Source organism: Myotis daubentonii, chromosome 2, assembly GCF_963259705.1.
Source record: "Myotis daubentonii chromosome 2, mMyoDau2.1, whole genome shotgun sequence".
Taxonomy (NCBI): domain Eukaryota; kingdom Metazoa; phylum Chordata; class Mammalia; order Chiroptera; family Vespertilionidae; genus Myotis; species Myotis daubentonii.
In genome coordinates this window covers 220,886,838-220,901,858 of record NC_081841.1, presented here as the reverse complement: position 1 = coordinate 220,901,858, position 15,021 = coordinate 220,886,838, and the positions used below count along the sequence as shown (strand labels likewise).

Below are 15,021 nucleotides of genomic sequence, written 5' to 3'. Positions count from 1 at the left end.
TGAGCCGGGGGGGGGGGGGGGGGGACGGTCAGGACTGGGAATCACACAGAGATGACAGTGACTTCCGGACTCTCGGAAATCTCTGTTTTGAGAAATCATAGTCCTCAGGAAGAAACTCACATGTACCCTGTGCTCCCTCCGGCAGCGACGTGCGGGGGGACGCTGAGCAGCCTGGCCGGCGTGATCCTGAGCCCCGGCTTCCCCGGCGCCTACCCCAGCAACCTGCACTGCAGCTGGCGGATCGTCCTGCCCGTGGGCCACGGTGAGTGAGCACGGGGGCTCTGAGCGCCCACTCTCCACTCCCAGCCGGGCATCGCGGCTGAGGGAGAGCCGCCTGGTGCTGCTGACGTGAGGGCGGCTGTCCCTGGAAGTGGGGATGGGTTTCCACGAGGCTGGGGCCGAACACTCAGGGTAGTCATGTATTACTAATAAAAGCGTAATATGCTAATTAGACCGGACATCCTTCCAGACGACCTTCCGGATGAAGCCGGGGCTGCGAGGGAAGCCCGGGTCCCGGGTGCCCGAGGGAAGCCGGTGCCGGCGGCCGGGGAAGGAAGGCCTCCTCTTGCATGGATTCGTGCCCCGGGCCTCTAGCCCTCAATAAGTCCTGCTTTTAGCTGCTGTGCAGCTGGCAGCTCACCTTGGCCTTCTGCGGAAACACATGGTTTTTGCGAAAGTTGGATTTCCCATCATGCCTCTCCCTGACGCCTCGTGGTTGCCTCTGCATTCTAGTTCATCGCTGGGGCTGTCCCACCGGCGACTTTCTGAAGAGCAGCGCCTGCGATGGGCGTGTCACAGACACTCGGGTCTGGGCCGAGTCCCTGAGGCTCGCTCACTAAGTCACGGTCGCCCGGGGATGCTGGGCGAGACGCGTGAGCACGGCACACGGACATCGCTGCCTGGAAGGAGGTCATGTCTGTAGAATGTGCTCAGAGCTTTGCCCGGAGGCCTGTGCCGGGGGCAGCGCGGCTGTTTGTGGAAGGACGGGCTGCGGCCCGCAGGCGGGGTCAGGCGTGAGGACGTGAGCGTGCTGTGCACAGACATGGAGCGTTACTCCAGGGAAAGATGGGGGCCTGGACGGGCACTCCCAAATGTGAGGCTCATGTCCACTGATGGGCACCCCACGTGTGAGGCGCATGTCCACTGGACGGGCACCCCACGTGTGAGGTGCATGTCCACTGGACGGGCACCCCACGTGTGAGGCTCATGTCCACTGGATGAGCACCCACGTGTGAGGCGCATGTCCACTGGATGAGCACCCATGTGTGAGTTTCATGTCCACTGGACGGGCACCCCACGTGTGAGGTGCATGTCCACTGGATGAGCACCCACGTGTGAGGCTCATGTCCCTTGGTTTGCTGGGTCTGATTCTCGCTGTGGGGACCTGGGGGTGCGATGTGGGGGTGCAGTCGTCTGACTCGGGAATCGGGGGTGGGAGAGACAGGGCTGTGTTTCCTTCTCAAGCTTTCTTATTGAAGTGCAGTTGACGTGCAATTGTATGTGACATTCAGGCGTGCCCCTAGTGACTCAGCACCTATAGAGCTTACCCTGTGATCACCCCCAGACGCCTGGCAGCCCCGTCACCCTGCAGAGCTACCACAGCCCTGGCTCTGTTCCCGGGGCTGTGTGTGAATTCCATCCCGGACGGATGTGTGCATAACGGGAGTCTGTCCTTATTCTCACCCACCTTTTCCAGCCATTCCGTCTCCTCCCCGCCTGGCGACCCCGTCTGTTCTCCGTGTCCCTGAGTCTGTCTCTGTCTGGTCTGTTTCTTCTTTGTGAGGTGCACTCACTCCATTTGCCACACCCAGGCCAGGGCTGCCGTGGGCCCAGGTCCCCATCTCCCCTGCAGCCGCGGCGGCATCTTCCCCAGAAGTGAGTGGCCCTGAGTGGTGACCCCTCCCCTGTGTGGGGATCCCTCCCGTGTGGGGACGCGTCTGAGTGGTGACCCCTTCCGTGTGTGGGGACGCGTCTGAGCGGTGACCCCTTCCGTGTGGGGGCGCTTCTGAGTGGTGACCCCTTCCGTGTGGGGGCGCGTCTGAGTGGTGACCCCTCCCGTGTGGGGACGTGTCTGAGTGGTGACCCCTCCCGTGTGGGGGCGCATCTGAGTGGTGACCCCTCTGTGTGGGGGCGCGTCTGAGTGGTGACCCCTCTGTGTGGGGGCGCTTCTGAGTGGTGACCCCTCTGTGTGGGGGCGCGTCTGAGTGGTCACCCCTCTGTGTGGGGGCACGTCTGAGTGGTGACCCCTCCCGGGGTGGGGACGCACTCGCGGCGCTGACCCCAGCCGCCCCTGGCTTTGTGCCGCTTTCTTTCCATTCTCACAGTCGGGTGCTGGTGCGTGTTGCTTTCGCAGCCGACTCAGAATTTCTTTGTTTTCGTGAGTGAGGGCGGACAGTGCGGGCACCGCGGTTCTCCACCCGCGAGTGCGCACCCAGAATACAGTACAGTGAAGGAGAAGTATGTCAGTGTTAAGTTTTCAGAAATTAGTAACCGGTTTGGCTCAGTGGATAGAGCATCAGCCTGCGGACTGAAGGTTCCCAGGATTGATTCTGGTCAAGGGCAGGTACCTTGGTTGCGGGCACATCCCCAGTGGGAGGTGCGCAGGAGGCAACTGATCGATGTTTCTCTCTCATCGATGTTTCTAACTCTCTATCCCTCTCCCTTCCTCTCTGTATAAAATCAATAAAATATATTTTTTAAAAAAAAGAAAAGAATTAACTGCACAGCCCGGCTGGTGTGGCTCAATGGTTGAGCACCAACCTATGAACCATTCCTGGTCGGGGCACATGCCCCGGTTGCGGCTCGATCACCAGTAGGGCGCATGCAGAACACAGCCCATTAGTGATTTTTTCTCATCGATGTTTCCATCTCTCTTTTTAAAAATCAATTAAGAAATATAAAGCGTGTTTTCCCAGTCTTCGGGGAGGTGATGAAGGGGAGCTAGGTTATGTGTATCTCAGTCCCAGGGTGCTCGCTCTGAGGTGTCAGAGTGGACCCAGCTGGCTGAAGAGGAGAGCGCGAGTCACCCCTGAAACAGATCAGGCCCGGGCGCCGCTGTCCCCACGTGCCAGGGGCTGCTGGGTGTGGACGCTGCCCTGCTCCCCATGCTCATGTGGCTCATGGGGCTGCAGTGTCAGCACTCCATTCCCAGCTTAACCCCACGTCCGTGGGCGGCTGTCACTGGCCCCCGTGCGCTGGCGGCCTGGCCACCTCTAGTAGTTTCCCCGGATCGGCTGCTTTCATTTCTTCTCGACGGTGTCACCCGTGAATTTCAGCCCGTCCCCTGGATAAGCCATCTGCCGGCTGCCACCAGGAGCAGGCACCTTGCACCGCTTTCCTGTGATTTGGCTTCTAACCCAAAGTGAAAGGGTGTGAGTGTCGGCCGGCCTGGCCCCTCCTTCCCGCTCAGATGGGCGGGCGGGCTGCGGCTCAGCAGCTGTGTCTGCTAGTCCCAGGTCCCATCTCATCCAGCTCCTGGCGACGGCGTGATGGCGTTGAGGGAACTGGGGGCCACAGGAGTCCGGGGCCTGCAGGGTCTCTCTCTCTCTCTCTCTCTCTCTCTCTCTCTCTCTCTCACACACACACACACACACACACACACACACACACACACGATGGCTAGACTGTGTGTGTATTAGAGACAACACTCTCCCTTAGAGTTGGGACCTCGCAATAACAAAGGCGGGTTTTATGGTAATTCAGCAGCTGGTGAGCAGCCGCACCGGGCTCTGGGTGCGGCTCCCTAAGTGGCGGGGTGTCCCCCATCACAGCCTGTGGGGGGACAGGCCAGAAGTGAGGGGCGGAGAGGGCCACTGGCCATCCTTCCCTCCCCCTTTCTCTCCCCCTCCCCCTCCCCCAGCTTCTCCCGGTCCCCAGCCAATCTCTCCATCTCTCTGCCGCTTTGTTCCCTGCTTCCGACTTCCTTTTGCGTGAGCACATTTGCTGGGATTTAGCAGAAAACGGCCGCGCATCGTTGTCTCTTCAAGGAAACCCTGTTTGCTGTTCAAGTCGTCTCGGAGCTTCAGGTCCACAGAGGGGCTGCCTTTGGCGGCACCCGTGCCCCCAGGTGGAGCCCCCGGCCCCTGCGGACCGGGACCTGCCTCCTGGCTGCGCCCGCACGCGTGTAGAGTCAGACGGCCCATGTGCATTGCACCCCACCTTCTGAAACGATGCTACATTGTGGTTGACGTTCAAGGTCCCTCTTCCCTCCCGTTTCCTCTGCTCCCTGCCCCCTTGGCGTCTCCTGGTACCCCACGTGCTCCTCCTCCCCACCCTTCCTCTTCCAGCCCCAGCTGGGCCTTCGGACAGGAGTTTCCCCCGGAAGGACTGGCGACCGCTGTCGTTCCCGCTCATGAGGCTGTGGCTCTTGTCTAGCACGTCGCCCGCTAGGCAGGGACAGGGCAGGGCGCTGTCCGCCTGCTGCCGTGGGCACCCCACCGCGCCCCTCTGAGCCTGGGCCTGCTCCCTGTGACTTTGCGAGGACAATAATAGTGAGTTCCTGGGGAACTGGGGGACAAGAGCTCCTTGGCACGTTGGATCCCGGACAGGCAGCTGGCCGAACTCTGCGCCCAGCCAGCAAGGGCTGTTTCTTCCTCCTCACATTCCCGCGTGGTTGAGTTGGAGGTTGGAGGGCGGTGCATTGTACTGAGCACGTGTGGGCTCCTCTTCCCTCCAGCTGTCCCCCGAGGCTTTCTCCTTCCCTCTCTCTGCTTCTGGCCCAGCACAGCCCGGCTTCCTGCCAGCACACGCGGGCAGGTCTGCTTTCCGTTCTCAGCACTCGCCCTGGAGGGGGGGCAAGGCGTGCGCGTTATCTCCGGCCTCCAAGCCCCGGAAACGAGTCTGCGAGATGGAAAGAGAAATGAAAGCCCTCCTTATCTTTCGAGAGCAGGAGAGCGGCACGAGGAACGCTTTTCCGAGGCGCCGGGGGAGCAATCCGTGAGCTGTCGAGCTCCCGGGAGGCTGTACCAGCCCGCGTCCCTCGCAGCGGTTCATGTAAACACGCACGCTTCAGGCGCTGTCTCAGCCGGTGAGCGAGCCGGGCCTTCAGACCCAGTCGCCAAGTGAATGTTCCGGATGCCACGGCCCAGCATCCTGACGCCGCCGCGCGCCCGCCTTACCCACCGTCCCCTATCTCGCGCCCGGGTCCCGAGGCCGCAGCGGCCGGGCCACCTGGACTGTCTCCCGTCCTTCGCCCGGGCCAGGCTGGGAGACTGGGTTGTGGGAGTGACGGGTCCAGTGGATGGGTTTCCTGCAAACAGCTGTGACTGGCTTTGCTTGCAAAACCAAGTGAACGCACGGCTCGCTGACCGGGCAAACCCCTGGCTGCGGCCGGGTGTTGAGAAGCCCCTGGACCAGGGGTCCTCAAACTACGGCCCGTGGGCCACAGGCGGCCCGCCGAAAACATTTGCTTTTTTACTTCAAAGTAAGATATGTGCAGTGAGCATAGGAATTGGTTCATAGTTTTTTTTTAAACTATAGTCCGGCCCTCCAACGGTCTGAGGGACAGTGAACTGGCCCCCTGTTTAAAAAGTCTGAGGACCCCTGCCCTGGACGGTCTGCTGGTTTGTGGCGCTGAGTTCGGGGCTGCAGCGGTCCGTCCTTGGTGCCGCTGGGTGACCCGGCAGCGCGTCCCACCGGCCTGCGCGCTGTGAGCCTTAGAGCAGCGGCGGGCAGAACCCGCCTCCGCCCCAGAGCCAGGCAGCGATGCCCGCGTCCCTGTGGCACAGCTGGTCGCAGGCCTCTTTCATAGAGAGTCACTCGGGACTCTCATGGCACAGATGAAGGGCCCACAGCTTCGAGGGGGCGGCGGGGACGGAACCGCGTCTATTTTAATCCGAAACGAGCGAGCAGCCCCCTGCGCGGCGCCCTGGGCCCCCGGAGGGACAGGACGGCGCTTGGGGACGCGGATCTGGGGCAGTCACTGCTGATGAGCTCGGCCTCTCAGCGCCGACGGTGACGCTCCCTTATCTCGCACGTGTTCCCGTAGGCGCGCACATCCGGTTCCTGAACTTCTCCACGGAGGCCAACCACGACTTCCTGGAGATCCAGAACGGGCCGCACCCCACCAGCCCGCTGCTCGGCCAGTTCAGCGGCCCCGACCTGCCGGCCGCGCTGCTCAGCACCACGCACGAGACCCTCGTCCGCTTCTCCAGCGACCACTCCCAGAGCCGGCAGGGCTTCCGGCTGGCCTACCGAGGTGAGGCCCACCCCCACACTCCTCCCCCTACCCCCCCACACGATGCACGGACACTGTACCGCTGGACTCATTTGGGGGGCTCTGCTGACCCCTGGTGGGGTCACTGCTGTCCTCGTCCTATCAGGAAGGACACAGACCCCGAGGGCACAGTCCATGTCTCCCTCACCGCCCACCCGCTGCCCTCAATCTCCATGGCCACCGCCACACTCCTCCAGCCACGTGGCTTCATGGTCACGTTGTCTCCTCGCCTGCCATGTGTCCGCCTCGCCACGTGGAGGTCGGGTCCCGCCAGGACGGCGGTGTGGGCGTCCCTCCTTCGCGGCCGTGGGCGGGGCAGGGTCTCCCACGCGCTGGCCTCTTCCCAGCCTGGAATCAGGGCCCTGTGTGCTGTCCAGCCCTTATTCCAATTACGCCCGGAAAAAAGGCAGTGAGCGGACTGTATTCTTCCTTGAGCGATCAAAGTATGAGACCCCTAAGGAAGGTTTGGATCAGCCATTCTAGCGTTTTTAACGTGTGAAAAAGTTCAACACGTTCATTCCATTCCAAATAATTCCGCTGGCCTTTTCCTGACTATTGTTAAGTCGGATGAAGTTGAAAATGTCAAAAGTAGGGCCTGCTTCTTTGAAGTGGCTAAATCACTGGTTTTCTCGAAGACAGAGCTACACTCTTTCATTCCTGAAGGGACTTTTGGACCCGATTGCCGAAGTTGTTCCTATGAATTATAGGTGTAGATTTCCAGAGCTGGGGCCTCTTAAAACAGGAACCGGACAGAAGGGAAACTGAAGAGGGAGGTAAAGGCTTGTGAGGAGGACTGTGACGCGGCACCTGCCAGCACGGCTCCACGTGCGCCCCGCGCCTGCCCACTTCTCGTCCCCACGTCACCCTCCCTCAGTCCGACCCGTTCACACCTACAACAGTGACAGCTCAGCATCGATCGGCTTAGATTCCGAGTGCAGATCAGGGCGTAATGGTTCCGATATTTGACAAACTATCCTGATGGTGTCTCGTAACGTACCGAGTTCTCCGTAACCTCCACCTGTTGTCATGTATGTAGATTTTCTTGAAGGGTAGCTACCCATTCCTTAGGCCGGATCTGGAATTCAGTGTCTGGGCTAAGAGGCAGGGGTTTCAATAAGATGAGTTCTGCATTAAACAGTTTCATTGTTTAGTGGGAAATGCATCTCCTTAATGCAGATCTTCGAGACCAAAGCAAAATCCAGTGTGAGACTTCCTGTCGCTGAGGAAATAGCAGGCGTTTGAGGGAAACACCTTCTGTGGCCTTGGGGTGGGGGGTTGGGGGGGGCGGGACATGGCAGATGCCCCCAGGGAGGTTGTGAGTGAGGAGGCCCTGGTGCCTGGGGGGCGTCTCCAGGCCAGAGCTGAGCGCAGAGCGGGGAGGGGGGAGAAGGGAGGACATGAGGCTGTGCGGTCACGCTCATTCCTGTTAAGAACCTGCCCTCCCTTCTCGGGAGCCCTGATGCTGAAGGCAAGGGGCCAGGATGGGTGGGGCACGGGGTCTAAGCCAGTGATGGCGAACCTTTTGAGCTCGGCGTGTCAGCATTTTGAAAAACCCTAACTTAACCCTGGTGCCGTGTCACACATAGAAATTTTTTTATCTTTGCAACCATAGTAAAACAAAGACTTATATTTTCGATATTTATTTTATCTATTTTAATGCCATTTAACAAAGAAAAATCAACCAAAGAAATGAGTTCGTGTGTCACCTCTGACACGCGTGTCATAGGTTCGCCATCACTGGTCTAACCCATCACGCCTAGACCTCTCCCACCCGCAGCGGGAAGTCCCTGGAGGATGGGTTAGCTCAACGTAACCATTTCTAAAGTGTCTAGATTTGGAACTGGACGTCACATAGTCTGCGGAATGCCCACAGACCCACTCTCCCTTTTGCTCTTGCAATGTCAGCATCGGGACTATTTATCCAGCAGCTACACTGGGGACAGCCCCTGGGGTGTCAGCGTGGAGGCCCCTTTCCCAGTCGGAAACCACTGGCTTCCAAGTTCCCTTCGCTCCTGCCGGCCGTGGCCACCGGTGCCGTCGGCTTGGCCTTCGGGCCTCTGGGCTGGGCGCCCTCATCGAGGCCACACCTCTGGTTGGCTGAGTGAACGCTTTATTTACTTGACACCTGACTCTAAGTTTAAGGATCCACATTTTAAAAACCCTAAACAATATATTTTTATTGTCAGTAATGAATTTGCTGCCCTTGAGAGACTCCCAAATAAAACAGAAGACAGACGGGGCATGCGGTGGAGGCGCTGTCACTGCTCCCGGGCGCCATCTCTGACAGGGATGGCAACGAGACCGTTCATTTCACCAAAAGCATAGATGGTTGAAGTGACTCACCTGGGCTCGTATGTCACATCAGAATTCTTCCTCAGTGCCACGCGCAATTTGTAAGTTAAGCGCCTGCTGAATAACTCGTGGGAAGATGTATGAATCACGCAGACAAGCCTTGTCATTCTCGGCGAGGTCTGTGTGGTACCTCTCCCTCCCCCACTTGTCGTATATTGATGGCCCCTTGAAGGTCAAAGATGTCGCTTGCAGATGTAGCTGCCGCGGAGCTAAATGACTCCTTCGAGATTGAGAAATGGAGTTCGAGAGCCATGCTCCATAAAACCGCGTTCACGTGCCCTACTCCTGACTCAAGAGCTGGAGAGCAGATGAAAGGGTGGAGATTTGTGTCAGCTCATGAGAGAAGCGTCAGGAAACATCATGGCTGTTAGCAGGCTGGCTGCGTGGCCCTGTGGGGGTTACATCTATCATTGAAACACGGGGTGACATCAAGCACCGACCACTGAAACACGGACGCAAATCCTGCGTGAGACGGATAGGTGGGAGGAACAGAAGCTTTCCTGGTCCCAGCGAGGGGACCCCTGGGAAAGATGAGGTTCTGTGAGCTAGCTCCCACTTGTGGCATTGGAGTAGCCATATTGGTACTTGCGTTTTTTTATACTATTTTTGAAATGGAGGATTTTAGGGGCTTTCCTTACTGTTTTGGTTTCTTTCATTTGACATTTGGAGGAATTGAATATTTATCTCCTTCCTCCCTCCCTCTCTCTCTGTCTTTTTCTATTTTACGTCATAAAGCATCGTTGCTCAGCGCCGAAACACTTGAGTGGGAAGGGCTTGGGCCCCAGGAGACGAAAGGGCTTGTGGTCAGAGTCCCGCTCTTCCGTTTTCCTCCTGCTGTATGTCCGAGTGCCTTTAAACACAAATAACAGCCCTGGCCAGCGGCTCAGTGGTTAGAGCATCGGTCCGTGGACCACAAGGGTCTAGGGTTCGATTCCCAGTCAAGAGCACATTCCTCAGTTGTAGGTTCATCCTCACCTGTCAGGGCTCATGAATGGGGTAGGCGACCGATTGATGTTTCTCTGTCTGTCTCCCTCCTCCCTCCCTCCTACTCCCTCTAGAAGTCAATGGAAATAATATCATTGGGTGAGGATACACATTGTCAAGTGTGTTTTGGGTCTGGGTTGTATTACTTCTAATGCACACAGTACGCATAGCTGCAAATTGTTATAATTCTACCAATAGTTAACTGTTTTGCTTCGCATGGCAACTGGCAACTTGGAAATTTTATTTTTTTAAAGAAAATATCTAAAAGTTCATCTCCAGAAGCAAAATGTAACCGTTCTCCTCCTCTGCATTCCAGACTAACTCACGTGGCATTCATGACCTGACTGTGTGTTTCAGCCCGTGACTCACTCACGTGGTATTGATGACCCGACTCTGTGTGTTTCAGCCTATGAGCTGCAGAACTGCCCGGACCCACCCCCCTTCCCCAACGGGTACCTGGTCGGCTCCGACTACAGCGTGGGCCAGTCCATCTCCTTCCAGTGTTACCCCGGGTACATTCTCATCGGCCACCCAGTCCTCACCTGTCAGCACGGGACTGACCGAAGCTGGAGCCACCCCTTCCCCAGGTGTGACGGTAGGTCAGCCGTTCCTCCCGGAGCCAGGTAGCTCCTCTCGTAGATAACAGTGCCTTGAATATTACAAGAACTCATCCGAGAATGCATTAATTTGTTCAACAAATATTTATTGGGATCTGTTATGTCCAACTCATTCTACTTAGGATTCAGGAACACGTCTTGGGCCAGTAGGTTAAGAAAAGATGCATAAATCAGTCTTGCCCCCAAGGAAATGACAAGGATGTCATAATAAACACAAATATTTGTTATGCAAAACCAGAGACGAGCAGACTGCTTGGGTGGATTTCAGACACAGAAGACGGTGTTTGCTTGGGAAGGGAAGGGAAGGGCCGTGTTTAGGGTGAGATTAGAGGCGGGAGGGTGGTTATCAGTTCCACCCCGGAGATTTTTTACGGCTTAACTTCTGTCATCATCGTATATCGCTTCTCTGGTTCAGAAAGCTGGTTTTATTTGGGGAGTGGGGCTGGAAGCACACACACCATTTTGCTTCTGGGAGGTGGAGACTGTCTGGGGAAAAGCAAAGGGACTAAGGCATGGGGGCGGTGGGCAAACTTTCTGACTCGAGGGCCACACTGGGCTCTTAAACTGGACCGGAGGCCGGAACGAAAGCATGGATGGAGTGTTTGTGTGAACTAATATACATTCAAAGTAAACAGCATTACATAAAAGGGCAAGGTCTTTTTTTTTTTTTTTAGTTTTATTCATTTCAAACGGGCCGGATCCGGCCCGCGGGCCGTACTTTGCCCACGGCTGGTCTAAGGCTCCTTAGACCGTTTAAGCAAAGGGTTGATGTGGGACCCTCTTAGGGAAAATAATGCTGCGAATCCACTGGTGGTGAGGAGGGCTCCTGGAGCCCCTGGAATCAGCTGGTGGGCGTGGCAGGGGGCGGTGTCTGCGTCCCTGGGAGCCTCCTGTTGGCTGCTGGACGCTTAGGATAACAGGGGAATGTTTGCAAAGTCAGGTTAATGTAAACAGATCGAGGACTTTGTTTCTGAAGATTGCATTTCAGACAGAAAAGTTACTGGAGCCCTGATATTTCCACATTATAAATACAGTAGCTCTGAGTGAAAACATAATGAAAATGCCAACTCTGTGGACCTTTGAAATGTTAAATACTCGTGTCCCACTGCGCAGAGGGAATGGGGACTGGCTGTGCTTGCATTTCTACTGAAGAAGGAAAAAGAAAAAAATCAACATCAATGGGTGCTTGACAGCCTCGTTTTCAGCCGTGTTTTTCCATTCTATGCCGTTATAGAAACAACTATAGCAAACTTTAGCTGTGTTTTATTTTACGTATTTATTTTTTAAAATGTTTTTATTGATTTCAGAGAGGAAGGGAGAGGGAGAGAGAGAGAGAGAAACATCCATGATGAGAGAGAAACTTCAATCGGCTGCCTCCTGCACGCCCCCGGTTGGGGATGGAGCCCATAACCGGGCACGTGCCCTGACTTGGAATCAAACCCTGACCTGCTGGTGCATGGACAGCAGCGCTCAGCCTACTGAGCCACACCGGCCAGACTTTAGCTGTATTTTAAAAAATTATCTTAGCCTAATACAAATTTAATCATTTCAAATTACTAGTCATAGTGTGATGCAAATTTAAAATAGCATATTAAAATTATATTTTAAAACTAAGAATAGCAATTGCATACCTGGTGTTTCATTAAATCACTTAAAAGAACTTTCATCCTATTCCCCATTATATTTATATGCATAAATTACTTTGAATAGTCAGGATTAAACCCTTTCTTTTAATTTGTAATTTTTGCCAGAATCTTTTCATATGTAAATGGGGACTTCTTGGCTTGCTGTAAAAAATAGAATTAAGTATTTAATTAGATTTCATTGCTTTTTCAAGCCCAGTTTCCAACATGGAGAAAACTGCTGGCTCAGAGTTATCTGATGGGTTGGCGGTAACTCACCGCATCTTCTCTGTGGCCTGAGGGTGACGCCATCTCTTGCACCTGCATCAGGGCTGCAGGGCCACCCAGAGTCGGCCACACTGCAAAGCTAAGGTCCTCCTGCATCCAGGCCGCCCGCCCCCAGGGGTAGTTTGGGGGAGTGCCCAAAGCCACCCCGAGGCTGGACAGCACACTGGGACGCAGGACCCCTAAGCTGTTGGACTCGGGGGGTGATTTACAACAGGGAAAGGCCCAGTGAAATCACCACAGGAAAGAGGGGCAGGCGAGGGGGGGGGTGGGCGTGGCGGGTCCAGGAGGCCCCTGGTTCTCGGAACTGACCTGGGACAACATGCACAGACCATGACCAACCTGGAGGCTCGCTGGGCTTCGTGTCCAGGTTTCTACTGGGCGCCGTGACATGGGAGGGTCCATAGATCGTCCGGTGGTTGATACCCGTTTCCAGACCAGCTGATATCCTGATGGAGGTCCCACCCAGGTCCCCTGGCTGGACTTCCTGGGTGGCCAGTCCTGCCCTCGGCCGGTTGGGTGTGGCCAGCCCCCAGGTGAAACACAGACAGTCCTGTCAGGGGGGCCATACATGACCTTCTAGAACCCACGGCCAACCACAGGCCTGTCCTTGGGCAAGGTCAGATGATTTAATGCACAGATGCCTTTACCGTAACATCCCTCTCCATGCCTAGAACGCCCTACACAGAATAAGAAGGGACATAGAAGATCCATGTAAAATCTTGTCCTAAATAAATTTTCTAAGCATCACCCAGTGTGTATATAACATCCTCCATATTGAATTAAATTCAGAACTTCCGCAGAGGGCATTGTTTTTAAACAAGTTCACTGTATTCCTGGAAGGCGTGTCTCCAGAAAGCTCTATAACAAAAAGGTGCTTTTCCCGAGAATGGAGGTCTGTGCAGGGATCGGCGGGGGCAGCGGGGACACAGGGCCCCTCACAGGACAGGCGCTCGGCCGGCCGCCCGTCAGCTTCAGTGGCACTACCTTTATCAGCCGAGGGCTCGGGTCCGCAGGGCTGCGGTGGGGCACAGGGCAGCGGTACTGAGCGGCCACCTCGCAGGCCCAGCCCCCCGCGCCCCAGGAGGGTCTTAGGGAAAAAACAGAAGCTCCAAACAGCCTCTGGGGGTCTTTATTAAAAACGGCAATTCAGCAGTTGAGATTCAAAATTCTAAATCTGAAAGCATCAGCCTCCCCAGAATATGTGAAGCCAGTTTGTCTGGACATGCGTAAAAGAGCAGTATCTTCATTTGCATAAGGATCTGTTGTGTAAAGTTAGTATATTTCCAACCCATCTGGGAAAAGTAATAGACCCAAAGTGTGATAACCTTGAAATAAATAAGAGAGTATGTCTGACAGTGACGAGAAAGTTGAGACTGCATTAATTTTGCCAGTAACTTATAATTATACCGAAGTCTCCGTTTTTAAGAAAAGTGGGTGATAATTGTTACAGTAGTGTCTAAAAGACTGTGGTTTATTCATGCGCTAAATGTAATTTGGTAATTGCATATGCATCTACACTTACAAATGGTAGCTCAAAAACAAAGTATTTTGTTGACCTAAGTGATCCTTTTCCACTGAAATATTTATGTCAACATTCTCTTATGGTTTTTTTTTACAAATTTAAACGCTGTCACCTGACACCTCACTTTACATGCATTAGCGCCTGTGGCGGGAGCCACGGGGACAGAGGGAGTGACCAGGACAACACCTGGCAGCTTCTTTTAAAGTGACAGGTTTGTCAGCAAGAAACCCCTGAATTGCATAATAACATGAGAAGTCCAGCCGGCCAGAGTATATGCTGGCCCTGCGGTGTGGCTCGGGGGTGAGGCTCGTCCACGCACCAGAGGTCGCTGGCATGGCCCCGGGTCAGGGGTCAGAGGTCAGGGCACACGCCCTGGCTTCAGGCTCCATCCCCAGCCGGGGGCGTGCAGGAGGCAGCTGCGCCCTGTGCCTCGTTCCCATCCGTGTTTCTCTCTCCTCCATGTTTCTCTCTCTGAAGTAAACGGTAAATTATGATGTGCATATTGTTAACGTTAAGGTTTACCAAGTTGATTGATAGACAGGAAACCCCTCCCCCAAGGGGTCAGAGGCTGACGTCTGCGTGAGTTTTAGAAGGAAGAGGCCGGTTCTCCTGGAGGCCCCGCGGGAGGCCAGCACTTGGCCTCCGCAGGCGGGAGAGGAGCGGGACCTGTCCCGGGCCACCCACCGGCCTGCGTGACTGCAGGGGGCTGCGTGGACCCACGTGGCAGGTTGTGAAGGACTTTCTAGGTTATCCAGCAAAGTTTATCCGACTCCAAACCCCACTTATAACCGCACCGTGAAACTCGCCGAGTGTGTCCGCAGCCCCTGCTGCTGATGGGTTTACCCCAGAGCCCAGCCAGGCCACCCGCCTTGTGGTCCCACTTCTCCGAGACCAGCTGCACCTGCACCTGCACCTGCACCGTGATGCGGCCACCACTGCCCCTCATGACTTCTCATGGTCAGGGAGCTTTTCTTCCTATTATTTTCATCTATTTTGGCCTCTTCGTTCCCCTTAAACGCTGCACCGCTGGTGGCAAGTCTTTGAAAGCCCCACACATGCTGGTAACACACGCGTAGCACACCCGTTGGGTTTCCGTTCCATGAAGTCTGCTGTCTCCGGTTCTGCCGTGGGATGCTGCCATGTGAGTGACAGATCGCATCTCAGGTGATCCTGCTGACGTGTGGCCATTGCATCGTTTATAAACAAGAATGACGGTTGCCATGGCGACCGCGGATAGCATGGGAAGTGAACTAGGAGCGCCTGATGGGTGGCGCTGCCTCTCCCGGCTGAGCTGGCGGGACCAGCCGGCAGTGACGCCCGCGCATCGCTTTATCTCCTCCCTCCAGGCGCAGATCTGCGAGGCGGCGATAGTGCTTCTGTCTCAAAGCAAATAGACAGGATGCTCCGGCCTCAGCCCATGAA

At 55.6% G+C, this 15,021-nt stretch overlaps 1 protein-coding gene across 1 annotated transcript in view; it reads left to right on the top strand.

Moving 5' to 3' along the window:
* CSMD1 (CUB and Sushi multiple domains 1) overlaps nt 1-15,021 on the top strand; it is an 858,055-nt gene that overhangs the window by 781,587 nt on the left and 61,447 nt on the right. The window contains exons 40-42 of the mRNA XM_059685840.1: nt 146-262; nt 5,987-6,196; nt 9,957-10,145. Of these exons, the coding sequence (XP_059541823.1) occupies nt 146-262; nt 5,987-6,196; nt 9,957-10,145 (516 nt within the window). The remainder of the gene's footprint in view (nt 1-145; nt 263-5,986; nt 6,197-9,956; nt 10,146-15,021) is intronic.